Consider the following 21,999-nt stretch of genomic DNA (forward strand, 5'->3'; position numbering starts at 1 on the left):
ACTGACTGAAACAGCACAGAAATTGAACTGGCTTTTGGTCCGGAACAGGTTGACAGTAGATTCATAAATAGGTATGCATTGTTAGCTTTTGATTTATGTTTCCTTATCCTGTACATATGTGCTTGTTTGTGTGTGTGTGTGTGTGTGTGTGTGTGTGTGTGCCAGCATCTTCATAGGGAGCATCTTTTCCACAGCTTTGCATCCATAAGACTGCGTCACTATCATCACAAGGTGTGTAAATGTGAGGAAGAGGAAGAGTGTCAAGTCCTTGTGACTAATGTTAAGTCGAGGCTGTAATGAAATGCTCATTTGACGTCTGCTTATTCCTATTTTCATACGCATCTGACTGTTTGTACACCGATTCCCTTTATCATCCCTTTTTTAAACCAAAAAAAAGATGAAATGATCGTATGATTTAGTGTATGAGCACTGAAATGTAACAAGCAGTGCATAAGGTTGTATGAAATACTTTTTATTTCTATTTTTTTACAGGATGTCTATAGTGAATATTGTTGCCAGGGAGATCCTGGACTCCAGGGGAAACCCCACTGTGGAAGTAGATCTGCATACTGGCAAAGGTTAAAAACATAAATTTGTTAATAAAAGCAATATTCATACACTGTATTTGTACTGTCCGTTGTGTTTTTGGCTGACAATTGGCTTGACAGTGTACCATGTCTTGTCTAAACCTCCAGAAATCGATGCTGTATTCGCACAAGCTTACCTTTAACCTTTACCTTTTCAACTTCTACACTTGTCCCTTCTCTCCACCCACCAACCATCTTACCTCCACTCCAGGTGTGTTCAGGGCTGCTGTGCCCAGTGGTGCATCCACCGGCATCTACGAGGCTCTTGAGCTCCGAGATGGAGACAAGACTCGCTACAAGGGCAAAGGTGAACATTAGTAATGAGATGTATCGTCTGAGCGTTTATCTCTTGTCTTTGCCTTTGTCTCTGATTTTAGTTTGATCATTTTCTTGTCTGGTTTTGTTATATAAACAGTTTTAGTTTTCCATGGCATCACATGTTTTTTGTCCTGCTGTTTAAGGTGTAACCAAAGCTGTTGGTCACATTAATGACACCCTTGGACCAGCCCTCATCCAGTCTGTGAGTATCAGTGCAGAATCTGATTATTTTAAAGCCGAAATGGCCGAGCAATATACTCAAGATTGAAGATGTCTGACATTTCCTTTTCTTTCAGGGAATCAATGTGTTGGAGCAGGAGAAACTGGACAACATGATGATTGAAATGGACGGCACTGACAACAAATGTAAGCCTCGTTCATGTCTCATGTGCAGTGATGGCCTATATGTGCGATGACATGTTTCCGCACCAGTGCTCACCGTCTGCACCCATGTGTTGTGTGACTGCTTCCTTGTTTCCCCCAGCTAAGTTTGGGGCCAATGCTATTCTTGGAGTATCACTGGCCTTATGCAAGGCTGGAGCAGCGGAGAAAGGTGTCCCCCTGTACCGCCACATTGCTGATCTGGCTGGAAACGGAGAGCTGGTCCTCCCAGTTCCTGTGAGTCCTGTTTTATTGTATTTAATGTGCAAAAAATGTAATTATTCCAAACACAAAAGCCCAAATATAATCTCATCTCTCTTATCTGTCTCTCACTAAGGCTTTTAATGTGATCAATGGGGGCTCCCATGCTGGGAACAGACTGGCTATGCAGGAGTTCATGGTACTTCCTGTAGGGGCGGAGTCTTTCCGTGATGCTCTGCGCATGGGGGCGGAGCTCTACCAGACACTCAGAGGTGTCATCAAGGAGAAGTACGGTCAGGATGCTACAAATGTGGGAGACGAGGGAGGGTTTGCCCCCAATATACAAGAGAACAGTGAAGGTGAGCACAGCCACATGTGAAATATTCTGCTTCCCTTAATTTCCTGTGATGTAACATCCTTCTGTTTCTCTTCGTCAGCCCTGGAGCTGATAAAGACGGCCATAGAGAAAGCAGGATTCACAGACAAAGTGGTGATAGGGATGGATGTCGCTGCCTCAGAGTTTTTCAGTGAGGGCAAGTATGACCTGGACTTCAAGTCTCCACCTAACGCTGCCCGCAACATCAGCGGTGAGGAGCTGGCCAGCATCTACCAGGGCTTCATTAACAACTACCCAGGTGTGTATTCTGATGTGTGTGAGTCAAATGGGTCAAACAGATGTGTCTTACAGCTGTTATAGTCACATAGAGAACATGAAGTGAACAGTTCCTCAGGGAATAAGGGAAATGTATTTCCACAGATTACAGAGGCTCAGGTCTCAGCGTTAGTTTTACTAGCTGATTGAACCAGTAAATGGACAAAGCCGCCTATTGTTAATATTTCTACAACACACATATATTTCTTTTATCACATTTTAGACAGAAAAGCAAAGGGAACCAGAGAGCTTGATGTCTCCACAGCCCTGTGTCTCCTCCCCGACACTCGGGCCTGTTAAAGAGATTTTAATTATGCGCTACAGCGCACATTTGGCAAGCAGGGAGCTACTCTGATGTGGCTCTTTACCCTGTCAATGGGGTGCTTCCTGCTTGTGTGGGCATCTGTGTGTAATGAGAGTGAATTTTAAGACATTACTCCCATCAGAGCCTTGATTGTCTATGTCACTGGTGCTCTAGTCTTATTAACTTGTAGGGGAGTAAAGGGCAAAATGAGGGCTTCACAAAGGTTGTAATATTAGACTTATGCAGAAAAATGATCTATCTCATTTCTCTTTTTTTTCCAGTGGTGTCTATTGAAGATCCTTTTGACCAGGACGACTGGCCCGCTTGGTCACAGTTTACAGCCTCAGTGGGCATTCAGGTACACTTTGCCCTTCTTATCTGGAAGTGAATTAAAGAGGTCCTCTTCCAGCAATTGGGTATTGCACTTCCAACAATAAAAATAAACTAAATTGATGCTGCAGAGGTCGAGATATCCTGTTTCAGTTGCTAGTATGGCTGCAAAATGCCATAATGAAACTCAATAGCGTATTTTATTGACTCTCTTTGCCCTAAATTTTTAATGCAGGCTGATCTTTATTGTATAGAAATAGATTTACTGGGCTGAGTTGACCTGATACAATTACTATGAGTAACAAAACACGCTTCAATCTGCTTGTAACTTTGCATAAATTGTGCAGGTGGTCGGAGACGATCTGACGGTCACAAACCCACGCAGGATACAACGAGCCGTGGACGACAAGGCCTGCAACTGCCTGCTGCTTAAAGTCAACCAGATCGGCTCTGTTACAGAGGCCATCAAGGCGTGAGTTTGTGTGTGCGTTTGATGAATAGGCAGCACATGTCTTCGTACATGCCTGCAATGTGAGAGCGTGCGTCATATTTATATTCATTTATACTTCCCCTGCCTCTCAGGTGTAAGCTGGCCCAGGAGAACGGTTGGGGTGTGATGGTGAGCCACCGCTCAGGAGAAACAGAGGACACTTTTATAGCTGACCTGGTGGTTGGTCTCTGCACTGGACAGGTAACACACACACACACACACACAACACAATGGGAAGTGCTGTCCGTTATCTATTTCCCAATTTAGGTGATATTAGGATTCTACATTTGTATCATTGCATTACATTAGTTGTCTCTTTGTCACAGGACAGGAGGAAATTGATAACTAAACACTGCAACAACACATTTTATATAAAACAATAATACTTGTGCAACAGCGCAATAGTAGCTCAAGTAATGTAATATACAGGAGTGGAAGGCATTGCAATTTTAGCAATATTATTAAATAACTATGTACTGTTTTTCTGAAGTGGTGAAATAATAAGCAGGCAGCTACAGAACACCACAAATCAGCTTTGTCAATCAGACCTCAAGAAATATATACCACGTTTGCTGATTACAGCTTCCAAATGCTAATATTACAGAAGCCTGCCTCTCTATGAAATGTGATTACCTTTGGAGTAGTTGCCATTATTTTTGACATTTTACAGATGTGATTTATCTAAAAAAAGCAATCAAAAGATCACTTGATAGTGAAAATAAGCGTTGCTTGCTGTCCAAACATCAAGGGTTAGCAATCATGCAGATGTACATGTAACTCTCTGTGATCCTTGGTATTTGTGTCTACCTCCAGATCAAGACTGGAGCTCCCTGTCGATCAGAACGTCTGGCCAAATACAATCAGCTCATGAGGTGGGTATTCATAACTTGATTTGGTTATGTATGTATTAAAATGCAACATGAAAAAAACACCTATGCCACTTTTATATTTCCTTCTTCTTTCCCTTCGTGTTTCATCTGCTTTCTTTCACATTCATCTGCCTGCTCGACATGTCTATCTATTTTCTTCCTCACCTCCTCCCTCCTCTTCCTCCTCTCAGGATTGAGGAAGAGTTGGGTGACCAGGCTCGCTTTGCTGGACACAACTTTCGTAATCCCAGTGCCCTTTGAGTGCCAGTACATTAGCAGTGGCACATAAGAATGCACCAAAACATATAAATCATGTTATATTTACCTGATGGGCACATAGTAATGCAATCATGCCACCTGTTAAATGCAGTTTATGCACTGTAGCTACAGTATATTGACCAGACATTTCAGCGAGGGACTTACTTAATTGGCTTGAGCTGGTTGCAGCAGATCCTAAACAAACAAAAAAAGCGTTTCACCTCTCAGCAGACGAGCACCTCCCCTTGTTAGTTTCTTTCTCTTTCTTGATTCCTCTATGTTGCTTTTGACTCACTGCAGAAGTGTTTTGGTCTTATGTGCCCTGCTGTTTATTCTTCTTCCTCTTCCTCATGTTGTTTCCGATGTGAAACCTCAGCAGCTTGCTTCAAAACTGTTTCTGTCACATTGTCTGCCTATAAGGTCATGCTAAATAAAGAACTGGATACAAATGAACTCGAACCAAAGCTTATCTGTGTATCGATTGAAAGGGGCAACTTTGCTGTGTCATTTAGGCCTTTGCATAAAATGTAAATAATCACTGAGTCAAGTATGAATAAAATAACCACCTCTGCACTGCTCGTTTGAAAGAAGGAATATTCGAGCATGTTGCTCTTCTGTCCACACTAAATATTGATGTCACAGCAGGTGTTTGACATTGCTTACAAAAATGTTGTACAGGAAGAAAAGTGAAGGTCATTCCTGCTTATAAAACTCTGCAAGAGTATGAAAAAAGCCTTAAGGAATCCAAAAGAAACTCAAGAGGCATCCTCTGAGTTTTCTGCATGATGCCGACTAAAGGAACTTAAAGCAATAATTCATGGCCAGCTCTCATACTTCTGCATCTGCAGAATGACAAGCACAAAAGTATGTAGCATCAAGTATAATCATGTTGGTGAGTTCAGTTATCATCAAAGATATATACCACAGGAATCTAGTAAATATGTATTATCAGTGAGGAGCAATCTGCTTTACGTGCAGTTGTCCATTAAATCAACAACATGAATTATTGGATATAATTAGTTGTCAAAGGCAAAACAGTAATTGCAAAACAGCATATATATATATATATATATATATATATATATATATAGAGAGAGAGAGAGAGAGAGAGAGAGAGAGAGAGAGAGAGAGAGAGAGAGAGAGATGATATTTAATATATATATTTTTGTGTAATGTAAACAATTAATACATATTATTCCCTTACATTACATGAATTACATTAGGTTGGAATAGGCCTATATTTTTAAATATATATATGACATCATAATCATGATATGGCAACCTCGTGCTCACACCTCTCCCCTGATAACAGCACATCACATGTAAACGTCGCGCGGCTGTGTAGTGATTATCAGGCGCGTGCTGATCGTTACTATCCGAGCAGCAGAGGGAGCGAGAGCCCGGCGAGGCCTCGGTGCCTGTCGTGCCGGGCTGCTGCTGCTGCTGCTGGTGGTGGTGATGATGATGATGATGAAGGGAGGTCTGGAGCCGCGCAGGCGCAACCGGTACAGTCTCCGGCCCGGTTTCCACGGTAACCACACAATAGGAGACGGGACAGGGGGCTGCGTGAAGGGGGGAGAGAGAGAGAGAGAGAGAGAGAGAGAGAGAGAGAGAGAGAGAGAGAGAGAGAGAGAGAACGACAGCAGCGGAGCGGAGGAGGGAGGAGGTCTGCAGAGCCGCTTGACTGGACACACCGCTGCAAGCCTCCCCCCCCTGACAGACAGACAGACAGAAAGACACATAACACACAACAGAGGGCACCATTTAATTGTTCATTTCTTAATTGTTTAATCATCTGGATCTTTGTTGAGTCTCTTGCATTGTCATTAAAAACGCTCACGCAGTTACATGACGTTTTTTGGTTTTTTTTCTCCCCCCTCTTTATTCCACCTTTGTGGTTGGTTTGCATTAAAAGAAGTGCGGCATGTAGAGAACAAAGACCTAGTGGACACTTCTTCCTCTTCAGGGTTCATCTCGAGATAAAGCTGCACGTCTGGCTGTTCGGTCTGGAGCAGAGTCTCCATACAGTAAAGGTGACTCTGGAGGGACGAGGCGACAGAGACAGAGAGACACAGAGAGACACAGAGAGAGAGAGAGACCCTCCCTCTTGATCCCCTCCCTCTTCAGAGTTTTTGGCCCTCTCTCTGCGCCTCTCTTCCTCCTTCTCCCTGCCTCACTACTCCCTCCTTCTCCTCCTCCTCCTCCTCTATCCTCCCCCTCACTCCTCATGCAAATCACGCCCTCTCCTCTCTCCCCTTTCTCTCACCCGACGTGCATCTCTCTCTCTCTCTCTCTCTCTCTCTCTCTCTCTGTATGTCTCACCCCTCCGCTAAAAAAAAAAAAAAAAAAAAATTGTGACTGTAAGACCGGAGAGGGGGATATTAAAAAAAATAATAAAAAAAAGTGCAAGTCGTCTTAGAGGAAGAGGGGGAGTAGGTAGGGTGGGAGAAGGGGAGGGGGGCCAAAAAAAAAAAGAAAAAGGGGGCGAAAGGGGGTGGGGAAGAGGCGAGGGTACGCATCAATTTGTAGTCTTCAGTTGGCACCCCTGGTTTTTTTTTTTTTTTTTTCCCTGCAAGGAATAGAAAGAGGTTCGTCTGCATTATTGTTTATTATCGGTGCGCGTTGCAATATGAGCCGGCAGCAGCCTCTGTTGACAGACGCACGAGCTCTGAGGTGTGCGTGTCAGCGTGCAACATAAAACGACAAAACAGAGGGAGAGAAAGGAAAGGGAGAGTGAGAGTGAGAGCACGCATCGCTGGATATTATAGGTAAGTGAAAGGGGCTGAAAAAAATGGATGCTTATTCTGTTTTATTTGGAGCTTTTTCCCTGCTGGCCACGTTTGTCCTCTCCCTCCCATTTTTTTCCCCTTTGTGCTTTTTAATTATCGTCATACTCCTGCGTTATGGCTAAATCATAGTCCCGGTGAATGCATGTTAACAGGGTGCACGACGCGCACCCACATTCCTGCGAGGAAAAAGGGGAAGGGAGAGCCGGTTTTTTAAAAATGCCACGATTCGCCATTCCATATCATCTTTCTTTTATAGAAAAAAAAAAAAAAAAAAAAAAAAAAAAAAAAAAAAAAAAAAAAGATGTGCGTCTAGAAAACAGCGCTGCACAGGCATCCATTCTGATTGTGAACATGTATGTGCTGCCGAGCACGACTCTCTCTCTCTCTCTCTCTCCTCTCTCCCTCCCTCTCTCCCTCCGTCGTAGGTGGACTGTGTTCCGCCGTGGTAGTGTTTGGAGAGGCGGGCGGTGGAGCAGCCTTTGGCCGGTCTCCTCTGCATGTGTATCAATAACATTTCGCAGGGAAGAAATAGAAGAAAAGAGTCGTTGCAGTGCCTCGCTCGCTGGTGATGTAAGCAGAGCGACTGCATGCTGCTGCTTTGCATCACATGCAGTGGTCAATTTAGTTGATAATGCATGTGCTGCGTGCTGGGTGCACAGCGGACTTGCGATGGTAATGCTGTTGCATGTTGGTAATGTGTTTGCGTCCTAGTTGTTTACGGACCATGGCTGAGGACCTGCCAGTGGACCACAGACAGGCCAGTAGCTGCCACCTGTAACTGAGATGCATTATGTACACAGTAAACCCACTGGGCCCTGAATGATTCCTGTGTGATGAACTTACTCATATGTATGTTAATTAGACTGTTCATACACTGCATTGCCTATAAATACATGGGCCATGTTTTATTTTTTCTGTTATGCATGTGAAGCATGGACAGTGATTTGTCTCTGATTGGTTCAGTCACTGCAGCATGCACTAATAATTAATGCATAGCCATGTGTAGTGGAGCAGCTCCAGGATTTACAGGATTCAAACACACTCTAAAATTGGTATGTGGCTCCTATATTTACCGGCTGCATAGTGTACAACAGCTCGTCTTGCTGCTCAGCCAAATATATCTTTTCTTCTTACATCCAGTGGCGTGGACTATTTATATCCTCATTCAATATACATGAGCCATTTTTTTTCATCATAGTGGTACATGAATGAATGGATTAGGGTTGGTCCTTTGCAAAGTAGTCCACCTATGTTGTCAGGCACACCCAAATGGAAATTGTGCATTTCCCTAATGGGCGGCCGAATGGATAAATAAGAATGGGATTCTGCCAGCTATAACCAGGTCATGCTGGTGAACCACAAGTGGCTGTGGGTTTTGGCTGTTGTGGTGAAGGTGGAAGAAGGGGGGGGTGTGGTCCCATATCCTCAAGATGTTTGCGAGAGTCTTCTGCAGGCCGCCATCTGAAAAATGCAGTCTACCAATCAGTCTTTTCTGCTCTGCTCTTTTTTTTTTATCTGTTATTTCAATGTTATAGTATCCAATTATTAAATACTCAGACCAGTGCATTCTGGTAGTGCGGGCAGGTTAACCTATTGTGCCTGTGGATTTTTTTTGCTGCTGTGGTAAAGACAGACGGCAGAGAGGAATCAGTTTGGAGTGCAGTGAAAAGCAGTTGTTCCGATACAGTGTGAAGCATGCTGGGAATTTAAATGTTGCAACAGTGCTTTTGCAGTTTTAAACTCAGATGTTTTCATGATGTCACAAAATTCTTGAACTCCACACATGGTGCAGACAGCAAACAACATTGTTTACTACTGCATGCGTGCTAATGTGCTTCACCAAAACATTGGATTCTCTGGAGGATTTCCAATGCAGATAAATACTGAATAATGCCTTCTTTGTTTATGCTTCTTTACAGGTTTTGGTAGCTCTCATGGTGTAACACACCGCCCAGTCAGTAACCAACAGGAACCAGTTCAGTCCCTGCAATGGCTTGTGTTGTAAAATGGTCTTTTTAAAGAAGAAATAATGAAAACACGGACACACAAAGAATCGGTATGAACAAGGCCTATATATTTTTTACAATGAGGTCAGGGATTGTGTACCTGCCTAATATAGTACATTTGGGAAAGTGGCTACATCATAATTAGTTCAATATGTGATAGAATCAAAAAAACAAGATGACTAAGATGTAATTTATTTATTAGGTTGTGACAGTCCACGTTTATATTTGATTATTTCCACTGCTTACAATACCTTCCTCTTCTATGTGGCCTTCTCTCTATTATGGCTCGTTCTTCATTTCACCTCCCTCACAAATTTTATTCTCCACTTGTTGTTGTCCTTCCTACATTCCACTTTGAATAGAACAAACTTGATTATTTTCACTACAATCAACACATCTCTTAATTCTCTCTGTATGTCTTTCTCAATCCTGTAACTCTTCATTATTTTAACATGTAATTCTTTCCCCTCCTGTCCAAATCTTCCTCATTTGCTGGACTTTGGGTTTGCAGATGCCCATGCGCAGTGGGCGACGGCGGGGGGCGAGTGAGGAGAGAAGGGGCAGACGCCCGCACACCAGCCCCACTCGCCCTGAACGCAACGATAGACAAACGGTTAGCACACACCTTTTATCTCTATTTCTTCCTTGTCATTGCTTTGGCCATACAGTTATGTGTGTGCATGCAAGTACAAGAGTCATGAGCATAAATAACTGTCCCTGTGTATTGTCTTTTGTGTATGTGATAGTATGTGTGTGTGCTGTCAGTGCATGAGTCATCACTATGATTGCCACAGAGACATACCCTTGCAGTGTCAGTATTGTTCGATAGTGTGTTCTACAACATAGCACTTTGAAATCTTTGATGTTTAGTGTTTGACATCAATGTTTTTGTGTGTGTGTGTGTGTGTGTGTGCGCATGCATGCAAGTGTGGCTTTGTTCTAAAAACAGTCTTAAGCCTATTAGGGATTCAAAAGCATCACTACAGAATTAAAAGTCCTGTGTTGTTTTAGCAGAGAGGTGCTGGTGAGGAATTGGCTGGAAATCGCTTCAGTCGCAGATCACAAGGGCATGATTCATCAGAGAGTGAGGGGGAGGAACTTGTGTCTCCTCCAAAGAGGCAGAAAGTTCAGGTTTGTGTTACATTGCATCAACCTGTTATATAAAGACTAATTACAAAGCTTTGATTCAGCTAAATCATCAAAAAGGAACTGTCTAAGCTATTAAGAGTTTTATTCTTGGCATCTACAATGAAACCACATTCACATTTTTACCTCATCCATAAATGCTCTTTTTTTGTCAGGATTCGGCCTCTACCCCAAACCCTCCAACATCAACACATTCGACTGATAGCTCGGCTCCTTCCACTGTCCCACCTCCAACCTCTGTTGCTAGCCAATCCCGTGAGAGTGACAACGAAGATGGCCAATCCCAGGGCAGTAGGAGTTCAGTTGTAGGGAGCCTGGCCAATAGTAGCAGTAGTCTGAGCAGTGGGCGGGATATAGACCAAGACAATCGCTCCTCGTCCCCAAGTCTCTCCGCTTCCCCTTTGGGTAGCCTGGACTCTGATTCCGATGGCCCCGACTCACCAAAGCAAGGAGAGAGGGAACGAGAGAAAGGAAAGGAAGGAGGAGTGGGGAAGGTGGCGGGAGACGATAGGAGAGCACAACGAGAGGGGAGAGGGGAGGAGTCCTGCGGAGATGGAGAAAAGCGGGAAATGGATGCACGAATTGAAGACTGTCCGTCTCTTAAGCCCTCCTCCACTCCCTGCTCTTCCTCTGGTCTGACCCCCTCCCTCCGGGGAGCGGGGGATTCATCAAATGACAGCAATAGCGGGAGGAAGTCCTATTTCTCCCTGGACTCAAAATTGATGTGTAAAGTTGAGTATGGTGGACCGCCAGGTGTTGATGGTGCACTTAGTGGCAGCAGAATGAATTCCAAAGCCGGCACGCAGTGTGTGACCAAGACGACTATCCCTGGAGGAGACTTTTCACATAACAGCCTCAACATTCCCCACTCTTTACCCCCTCCTCTTCCTCCTCCACCTGCACTGAAGCCCTTGGAGCTCGGGGGACAAAACCTTCCTGCTGAGGTTAAAATAGAAAGAGACAAAATAGAAAAGGCAGACAAACTCCTGGACAAGGCTCAGTCTACTCCTCCTTCTCTGTTGCCGCAAACCGGCCTCCAGCAGCAGTCCCAGCCTCAGACCCAACCCTCCACCCACCCTCACCACTACAGCTCCACCAGCTGGCAGGGTGGCACAGCAACTGGTTGCCAAGGGAGCTGGGGATACACCCGTTACCCTGGCAACCACCACCCACACCAACCGCAGCACCAGCCCCCAGTGCAGCAGCAGCAACTTCCTTCTGTTTACAACCCTCCATCCTCCCGCCACTCCTCCTCCCACCCGTCTTACCTCCCTCATCCTCACCCGCACCCCCACAGGGAGTACCTTCCCAGGTACGCTGGAGGGGGAGGGGACAGAGAGAGGGGGGCTGCAGGAGAGAGGGACAGGGGAGTGAGGGGGGAGTGTGTGGGGAGGGAGATCAACAGGGAGTTCTCTGCTCCCATTGGCAACAGCAGCAACAATAGTAGCGGGAGTAATAGTAATACTGCTTGTGGTGGGATCGGTGGGTCCAACAGCATCCAAAGCAGGGAGTTTGGGGGTCTGCCGGTGGGTCAGAACCGGGATTTCCAAGGTTCTGGGAGGGATGGACCTAACTTGGGTCCTGAAAGAAGAGACTTTGGACCAGGTTTCAGAGACAGGGAGCGAGAAAGGGAAAGGGACCGGGATGCAGGGAGGGAGTTTCCTCTGCCAAACCAAAACCAGACCAGAGACTTTGGCCCCAATGGAACTGGAGGGGGGCATCCCAGAGACAAAGAGGGAGGCAGATGGGGTGAGTTTGGGGGTCAGACAAGAGAGGTTGTAGGCAACAGTAACCCGAACAGCAACTCCATTCCCCAGGGAAACCCCCAAGTTCTTCAGGAGGGCTACCTGCCACTCCCATGCTGAACCGAGACCCACCTGCATCACCCCAAAACAACCCAAGTCACCCTTCACACTCTTCCCTGCCCCCACACCCCCATCCTCATCCCCCAAACTCATCCAGCCGAGACTTGCCTCCCACCATGGACCAGGCACAAACCCCTCCCTCTGGAGCGGACCACTTTCACAGAGAGTATCCTCCCACAGGAGGAAAAGACTTTCCTGCTGGGGCTCCTGCTTCCACTGGCACAAATAGGGAGTACCTTAGCCCCCCTAGGGTGACTCCAAACTTGGGAAGAGAGTATCCGGGGCCTGTAGGAACCCATCACCCCCACCCACCTCACCCCCACTACCAGTCTGGGCCCAGAGAAAGGGAGAGAGACTCAAACCTGAGAGATTCTGCTTTGTACCAAAACCGTGGAGGGCCAAATCAGCCTCCTGCACTGTCTCCTTCCTCCTCTTCCAGCCATCATGGACACCCTCCAAATGCTCCATATGCCCCACCACCACCTCAGCCTCCTCTACCCCCACCTCAGACCACGCACACCCAGCAAACCCCACCAGGTATGGCACCCAATGTACGTCCCCCACACTATCAGTCCTCCGCCCAGACTCCTCCAACACCTCTATCTCCGTTACCCAGCCCATCCACAAATCAGATGGGAGGCTTCTCATCATTTCCCCCTGGCTCCGCATCTGGACCCAACATGGCCCTTCCTGGGCCAGGCGTGTCACCTGGATGTCGTCCTACCCCTTTCCATGGTACATTGAACAGCCACCCTCCCTTCAGTGGAACGTACCACTCCAATGGGAGTGGCAGTAACATGGCCAACATTAATAGCAACAGTAGCGCACCCAATAGCAGCAATACCAACTCGCAATCACTCTCGCCTCAAAGTATCTCAAAAGGACCTCCACCTCTTAGTAACTCAGCCAACATCAACAACAGCATTTCAGCCCCTGCCTCCAGTTCTTCCCTACCTGGAGGAGACGGACATTCAGATTCAGGCCCACCTCCCATACCTGTTATCAAAGAAGAACCAATAGAAGAAAGGGAAGAGACTGAAAGCCCTCCGCCGGTGTTGAGAAGCCCCTCTCCTGAACCCAAACCTGTAGACATTCCCATCCACGCCAGCCAGTCAGCAAGGTAAAGTCAATACAACATTATTGTCCTATTTGAGATTGTCAATTATTGCTCTGTTCAGTCCCTCTGTATGTGATCAGATATAATAAACAGTAACAGTGATTATGATTGTGAATCTGACTCCTGGAGGGTGTAATGATGTTTTACTCTGCTGTGTCATTTGTGTCCAGGTTTCACAAGGTCCTCGACCGTGGCAGTGGGAATTCCTGCGCCCGCAGTGACGTCCTCTTTGTCCCGTTGGACGGCTCCAAACTGTGGAAGAAGAGGAATGAGGTGATAGAGAGGGCTCGCAGGGAGGTCGAGCAGCGGGCAAGAGACCTCAGAGAAAAAGAAAGGGAACGGGAGAGGGAGCGTGAGCGTGAGAGGGAACTGGATCGACATCTACAGGTGTGCACATTTAAGAGTGATAATTATGCAGCATGTCAGATTCAATGGATTTGATGTAGATTAAATTGGTAATTTTAACGGGAGGGGAGTAAAGCAGATCAGGACAGATGTGATTTACTGTCTTTTACTTTTTTTCTCTGCAGCAGCAGAAGGATGTCAACGCTGCTGGAGGGGGTCGCCAAGGCTCCTCTCTCTTCTTCCCCTCCTCGTCTTCTATCATCCTCGACCCTTCATCTTCTTCCTCTTCCTCTGGCAACTCCGTCTCCCACCCTCCCCCTCACCAGCAGCATCATCCCTCACACCCGCATGCTCACCTTGCTCAAGCCCACCATCTCCACCCATCTCTTGCTCACTCCATCCCCCACTCCCTCCTTCTGCCATCCATGGGTGGGACATCAACAGTCGTTGGCCCTCAGGGAGCCCTGGGAATAGGTTTAGGAGGTCCATATCTGGGCCCTGACACCCCAGCGCTGAGAACCCTGAGCGAGTATGCTCGCCCTCATGCTATGTCTCCACTCGGGGCAGCAAGTCGTGCCCAGGCACACCACGCACAAGTTCACCATGGCCATCCTCACGTCCACCCCTCGTTCTTCCTTCCTCAGTTCCAGAATCACGCTTTAGGCCACCCGCATCACATGCCAACTGATGCAGCTACAGCTGCAGCCATCTTGGGCTTTCTGTACGGTGGCAGCCTCGAAGGGGGTCCAGGTGTTGGAGGCCACGCTGGAATGGCAGGAGGCCCAATACCTGGAGGGATGGGGGGTGCCGGGTTCGGAGGAGTCGGCTTTCCTCATGCAGTGGCTGCACATCGAGAACGAATGAAGCAAGGATTTGAATTTAAGAGTGATGATCGGATTTACCAACCAGGGTCCATACCCGATCACGCTGCTCTTGCCCTTGCTCACTCTCACTCTCATGCCCACGCCCATGCTCACGCCCATGCTCATGCCCATGCTCATGCTCATGCCCATGCTAATGCCCATGCACACGCTCATGCTCATGCACATGCACACACACATGCACACTCCCTGCTACTTGGAGGTGGTGCAGCAGGAGCTAATGAGGTGACACTCTATGGCACTCCTCCCCCCAGCGTCCACTGGCCCACCGCACCTCCAGAGCCCGACCCTGGCCCAAGTAACTCGACCTCCCAACCCTCCTGCCCCTCAGTCCCTGTCCAATCCACCCCCTTCATCTCTCCTCACACCCACTCTCCCCTCTCACCCATCATCTGCACCACCAGCTGCCCCCCCAGCCCCAGCAGGCCCTGCTGCTCCTCCGCCAGCTCCTCCTCCACCTGTTCCGCCAACGTCCAATGCCTCCTCACTTCATCACCCGGTTCCCCATTCTTCTTTTCCCAGCTCCCTGTCCTCTCATTTGCCACCAGCCACTGCTCCAGCCGCTCCCCCTGAGAACTACCCCACTCCCACTCGCTCTCCTGCCTCCTTTGAGCGGGACAGGAGTGGGGAAAGAGAGCGGGAGAGGGAGAGAGACAGAGCAGCTTTGCCGGCCTTTGGGGACAGAGAGCGAGAAAGAGAAAGGGAGAGAGAAAGAGAAAGGGGAGGAAGTGGTGGAAATGGAGGAGGAGGAGGAAGTGGAGGAAGTGGAGGAGGAACGGGAGGAAGTGGAGGAGGAGGAGAGAATCTTGGGCGTCTTCAGATGTTAAACGTGACACCCCATCACCACCAGCATTCACACATCCACTCACACCTACACCTGCACCAGCAAGACACAGGTACTAACCACTTCTGCTACGAATGCTCTTATTATCAGTAGCAACAGCCTTGAGATTACACAGATGTGTTACTATGAACGCACTTTGTAGTAAAAAAAAAAATGAATTGTTGATGGTTGAAACATGCAAAATTGGCATACTAAAAAAGTAAAGGATAAGGCTTGAGATATTCTATTACCATAGACCTCCATTATTGTCCCTACAAAACCAAAAACCAAAACAAATCTAAGAGCCACGGGCCAGACTGTAGTGGATGACACATTCCTTCTTCAGGATGGGAATGTAGTTTCTATGCGGTCAATCCCACATGCTCCATGAGTATGCTGGATGAACACACCACATGTGTCTTAATCCGTGGGCTGAAAATAGTCCCAAACAATTGCTCTATTTTTGCCTGTGTGAGTAACATTTGCTAACAACTACAATGCAGCTATAGCAGTTTTAGGAGATTACTGAGCCTTTTTAATATTACAATGGGGTTGTTTTACACAGACCGGGCTGGGAACTGAATAATTTGGTCTATTTGTGTGAATTTTGGACAGTAAGAAAAACAAAGCCAGCCTTGTCCTTTAACTTTGAGATGAATAATTTTATATTTGTGCAGTTAATCATTGAACACAGGTTTTCTTTGATTTCAAGTGATATTGGGTCATAGTTTCAGTGAGTCATCTGACTCATTTGTTCAAGCTTTAAAGTTCAAAGTCCCTGAATAGATGTTAGTTTACTCAGATCTCAGTTTAGTAACACCAATCAACAGAAAATGTATGATAAACAAGAGAAGATTTTTGCCTCTTTGAAAGAATTCTTGTTTAAAGTAAGATGATAACCTGCTTATTAATATTTGGGGTGGCAAGGTTGGGCTGTGGTTACGAGGAATCTCACAGTAAGAGGTTTCATGGTTCGAAGCTGCTGGTGGGCTTAAGCCCTTCTCTGTGGAGTTTGCATGTTCTCCACATGTCAGCGTGTGTTTTCTCCGGGGCCTCCGGCTTCCTCCGAGTCTAAAGACTTGCAGGTTAGGTTAATTAGGTTAATTGGTGACTCTAAATTGCCAGTAGGTGTGAATGTGAGCGTGAATGGTTGTTTGTCCATATGGCCCAATTCCAATCCGGTTTCTACAACCTCTCACTCCTCACTACCACTCGGAGGGTCTGCCATATAAAGTGCCATCCCAAACTAGTAAGCGGGGAGTGGAAGTGGGTTATAAAACTCTCAAAGAGTTAGTCTACATCGATACTGATGTAACCAGCTGCCCCTACTGACCACTTGCAACACCAATTTTTTGTTCATCATTGGAAAGACTCCCAACAGATAATTCAGTAGGACTACCCGTGCAAACATTTACTCATAAGCTGCCCAAACTAAGATGGACTTTTAATATTGTCATACAGATCTTATTTATACTATTTTTGCTTTTTTACACACTATTTTTGACACTTTTTTCAGAATTATTATTTACACCAATATTATTTGTAATGCATTGTAGTATTATGCACACATTTTTACATTTTCTTTTATAATTTCTCTACGTTTATGTGAATATGCTTTTCTAGAATGGGAGCACCTCTAACGTAACCCAGTTTATTTCTGATATTCATTTAACTTTTGCTTGCTGGAGAGGGAAGTTCTCCCTGAAGCTTGCAGCTGTATTTTATGCCTATGATTTAAAAAAGGTCCTTCATTCAGCTGTGAGTGTGAGTATAAACAGAGTTCACTTCGTCACGGAGTGGATAGGTGTTTGGACTGGATTTGAATTGGGCCAATGTTTCAGCTCTTTGATTGCCTGGCGACCTGTCCAGGGTGTACCCCGCCTCTCGCTCAATGTCAGCCGGGATGGGCTCCAGCCCCCCGCGACCAAGTAAAGGAGAAGCTGTAACAGATAATTGATGGATGGAAATTAATATTTGCATTTCACATTTACACTTAAGCAAAAGCCATTAGGTTCACTGACTCCGCACTGCCTCCAGAATCCAGATTTCTTTGACTTTATTTGATTGTCTCAGCTGCTCATGTGTTACCAAGAATCAGACATCTCTTAAATGTAGCATAGTGTATTAACGGTAATGTATTACATGCTGTGTGCATTATCTTTGTTTTGAATTCATAATTTGACTCTTATTAAATATCTCCTGTATTTCCTATTACATCACTGGCATCCAGCGACGGGCGGGGTACACCCCCTGATGGACCCGTTGGCGTCGGGGTCTCCTTTGACACGCCTCCCTTACCCAGGAGCCACACTAGGCACCCCCATCCTGGCTCACCCCCTCACTGACAGCGAGGTGCTCCGCCAACAGCTGTTCGGTGAGGAGAAGGCTCCTCGTCCATGTACTTGTTCAGTTTTTCTCTCTTAAAAACTCCTCAGTGCTGAAAGTTTATGAAGAGACTTTTTGAATATGACGACAATGATTGACCTTTGGGCCCTTTCGGCTCCATTATTTCTCCATTTTCTTTTCGTATCCCCACCTGCTCCTCCTCTTTCCTCTTCCTCTTTTTTTATTTTTATTTTTTTACAGGTGCTCCTTTCCGTGACCTGCCCCAGCCGTCCTCCCTCACTGGTCCCATGTCGGCAGCCCATCAGCTCCAGGCCATGCAGCAGGCCCAGAGCGCAGAGCTGCAGATCCAGAGACTGGCCCTCGAACAACAGTGGATCCATCACCATCACCACCACTCCCTCACCCAGGACGAGTATTACAGGTATGGAGGCTGTGTGTGTGTGTGTGTCCATTGGTTGGGCCTCTGTTAATGCAGCAGAGACTGACTATATTCTGTTTTCATTGCTGAGTCATCTTTCAATTATATTTTCTATTAATTGATAATATTCTCCATAAGATGTCAAGGTGTTGTCTTCAATTTGCTCAACCAACAGTGCAACGTCCGAAGATGTATATTAACTATGATACAAGAAAAAGAAATGCAGAAAATCATAAAAGTTGAGAAGCTGGAACCAGAACAATAAAATGATGTGAACAATGAATCATTTATATACATAGTTGTAGATTAATACAAATATATATTGGTGTACATGTGCCTAAAGTTTTGTACTGTCCTGAAAATGAGACAAAGTGGTTTTAAGGTCCAAACCAGCTGAACCCATCTGGTGCTGCCAAATATGAGAGCTAAACCTGAACCATGACCCAAAGCTATGTTTTTCACATCTTTAAACAAGCCTTAATCAGTCTACATACAACACTTTTTAGATTAAAGCCCAAGGTCAGTGATATTTGGCAACCTTGGGTGTGTGCACAAACTGTTGATTAGTTTGTTACAATTAGCCTGTACAAGTCAGCTTGGCTGTGCAGCTTGGGGATGTTGAATAATGTTTGATACCTCTGTGCATATTTGAGTCCCAAGAAATGTTATAAATGTATACCAAAAACAGCCATTATTTTGAGAGTAAATGCTGCAATTGTCTGAGATGAAATTGAACCCTAAACTTAGCTGTTATCTTTAACTTCAAATTGCACTCTAACATGGTTTCTTCTTTGACCTTTTAGTCACCTGAAGAAAGAAAGTGACAAATCCCTGTGAGGGAGGGGCACGACAAAGAGCAGCATGGAGAAAAACGAGGGAGAATGTGGGCAAAATGAAACGCAAAGGATAGGCACTGAAAACAATGAAGGAATAAAGACTCTAAATAAAAGCTGGACTAATGGACGGGGAATCCAATGAAGAAAACAAGAAGATTTTTGAAGGATTGAAAAAAGAGATAAGAGGTTGTGAAAACGTTGCACAGAGACCCTGCTAACTGCACCAAGTTGAAGATCCAGACTCCGGCGCTTCCCTGCATTATGTTCTCAAACTCCAGTCCTGTTTTGTATCGTGCTCTGTACAGTATATTAGATGGGGGAGGCAATAGTGAAGTACAGTATGTGTAAAATACTTGATGCCAGAAGGAATGTGTACATGAGTCTCTTTTATGTCATTGCATGTAGCTAGGCGCTTATTCTGAACTGGTGGAACTTTTGGTTCTATTTTTAGTAATTACCCCCTCTTTTGTATCTGAGGGGCGTTCTATATGCATGAGACCAGCAATTTAGTGTTATGTTATGTTTATTATCAATAGTATTGTTATTATGATTAATGTTGTCTGTTTGTTGATAATGATATAATTATATATACAGTACATATTATTTGTATTATTTTTTTACATTTTCATGGTATGGCAGTTGGTTTTTATTTTTATTTTTTATTTTCAATTTACCTTGTGAAACAAGATGCAAATGAAGGCAAAAAAATCTGGAAATAAATTATAATCTTTTTTTGCTAGTCTCTGGCGTTTTCATGCGTGCCCTATTTCCCCCCCTCTCTCATACATTCAGACTATTTGCCCCGTCTTTGTTTTATACAAGTCACTCATGCACAAAGCATATCAAATTCCTGACTCTCCTCCCCCTCCCCCTCTCTCTCCCTCTCTCTTTCTGACTCCCCCCCCCCCCCCCCCCCTTTCTCTCCGTCCCTCCCTCTCTTGGTTGAGTGTAGCTAATAAGAGACACATGGGATGAGTGTGAGACATGGGAGTTGAGGCGCTCCAGTGAACACCAGCCACCCTGTAGAGCGAGCATTCCTTGCTGCACAGTAAAAAATGAAAAGAAAAGAAAAAAAAAATATCTATTTAGAAAGAAAAAATGGAAAAAGGAGAAAGAAAGGAGGAGCCGTGAGAGTGTGATTTACTGCTGAAGGCTCAGGGCTGTGTGTGTTCTCACCGTGTCCGGCTGCAGGAATCTCCTTCAAAAGGACACGGATCACTGACTTCGGCCTTCATGTTGCAAGACAGAACCACTGCTGGCTGGCAGATCTGTAGATCTGGCTAAACAACCTTTACAACATTCATGTTTTGTCATAATGAAGCACTTCATTTTAATAGTCTTAAAGCAGTCTTACATGGCTCTCCAGATGTCTAAAGTCTACATCCCTTTTCTTTATTTTATGCATTAAAATCCTCACACTGATGGGACATTGATTGATAGCCTTATCTGTAAGAACCATCTAAGTCAAGAGAGTGACATTGGATATATATATATATTCTGTATAGGGCAAGCTTGTGAGTTGGTATGTAGGTTGTGTGCCATTAAAAGTCACCTTGAATAAGTGTGTCAACATAATGTAAAGTATCCTCTAGCAGGACAAATCAGATTTTCCCCTCTGGTGACATCACATCTGGGGGATATTCTTAGCACTTCATCAGTCCTCTCTCAGGGTGGATAAGGATGTTGTGAAAGGTGTGGATGAAAAAACGTTTGAACGCTGCATTTCATACAGACCTAGAGTTATTACTACTGCCTCTTCTAGCAATTTAGGCTGTAAAAAAAAAAAGGTTATTCTTAGCAGCTCTTGTTTTCAAATCTAGGACAAATGTTTGCAAATTATTCTTATTCGTTCATATTGTCCTACTTTTAGTACTACATATGAACAGTTTAGTGCATCAGGATAATGCACAGTGTCAGGTTAGGACTCCTGAGTGCATCCCTGTGGTTTATGAAATAGTATCTGTAATAACATGTATTGTCACTGATGACAGACTTCATCTGGTAGCAGCAAGACTGGAAATACTAAAAATGACGTGTGTACTTTGGAATCATGTGATACAAATGTGTGTGGATTAAACAAACAAGGCCACAGATCAACATCCTACTTGTGTTATAAGATGATTAAATTTAACTGGTACTCTCATCTAATCAGAGCCAGGTTGTATCTACAGTGTAAAAGTTTCATTTGCTTCATTATAACAAAAGAAGAAGTCATACAAACCTTAATAGACTCTGAAATGTTCCCTATAATAATACTTACACATTCATTTCAACACTCAGATAAACAATTTGTTCCAAAATATCCAAGAGTGAAATAAAAATGAAAACAAAACACACACACATACATTTTTACAGTACACTGTTGGAAGATGCATTAATAAAAAACAGGTGAGTATGAAGCTGGTTGTACGTACAATGAGCTCTAACTATCCCCAGTGCCATTGTCCAAAGAAAGGAGGCATACAGACATTCATGCAGAGGTAAAAGCAATTAATACACCAACTTCGAAATGTTACCACAACACATGTCAAGCAACACTTTCACAGATCTTATGTTTGGGTTTGATGCTTGCACTGTGTACTTTGAACAAACAGTGTCTGATTTGGTTTAGACCTTGTCCCACAGCTCCCTCCAGCAAAAAATCTTCCTTTCTATAATTTCACTTTCATTCAAGCACTGTTTTGCCCGAGAGGGACAGTTTTAACACACTTTGCTATTATATCTGCTCCTTAACCAACTTTTTCCTCCTGCTGGAGCTGTCATACTTCATAAAGTTTATCTAATGACCACGTCTAACTCTGTAATGCGCCGCTCCAACGTCTCTCTGCATGGGAACTGCCTGTAGCTGCTACTATGCTTCTCTTGAGGTCCATTTTTGCCCCATTCACTCCTGTTAAGACTGTCATCTCCAATTCTACTGTTACATTAGAGCTCCTCTGTTGGTCTCATTCAATTAGATACAGCAGTACTTTTCAATGACATGGAGGGATACTAACTCTCAATGAAACATCTGACTGAGCAGCATCTCGTTCATCTG

The 21,999-nt window shown here is 45.0% G+C and overlaps 2 protein-coding genes across 2 annotated transcripts; both read left to right on the plus strand.

Annotated features, from left to right (window-relative positions):
* The first annotated feature begins 493 nt into the window (after positions 1–493).
* Positions 494–4,393, plus strand: LOC129109552 (gamma-enolase-like). The gene is made up of 12 exons (XM_054621650.1): positions 494–578; positions 799–894; positions 1,049–1,107; positions 1,202–1,271; positions 1,390–1,523; positions 1,624–1,846; positions 1,925–2,122; positions 2,725–2,801; positions 3,121–3,245; positions 3,356–3,464; positions 4,077–4,135; positions 4,324–4,393. Exons 1-12 carry the CDS (start codon positions 494–496, stop codon positions 4,391–4,393), a joined length of 1,305 nt encoding a protein of 434 aa, XP_054477625.1.
* Positions 4,394–6,948: 2,555 nt separating this feature from the next.
* Positions 6,949–19,658, plus strand: atn1 (atrophin 1). The gene is given in 12 exon segments (XM_054621574.1): positions 6,949–7,158; positions 9,099–9,235; positions 9,697–9,798; positions 10,197–10,316; positions 10,487–12,158; positions 12,161–13,316; positions 13,484–13,700; positions 13,844–14,784; positions 14,786–15,435; positions 17,593–17,760; positions 17,949–18,129; positions 18,930–19,658. Coding segments are annotated over 11 exon segments (5,268 nt in total). The 5' UTR covers positions 6,949–7,158; positions 9,099–9,208; the 3' UTR covers positions 18,964–19,658.
* The last annotated feature ends 2,341 nt before the right edge of the window (positions 19,659–21,999 follow it).

This window comes from Anoplopoma fimbria, chromosome 20, assembly GCF_027596085.1.
Source record: "Anoplopoma fimbria isolate UVic2021 breed Golden Eagle Sablefish chromosome 20, Afim_UVic_2022, whole genome shotgun sequence".
Classification (NCBI taxonomy): Eukaryota; Metazoa; Chordata; class Actinopteri; order Perciformes; family Anoplopomatidae; genus Anoplopoma; species Anoplopoma fimbria.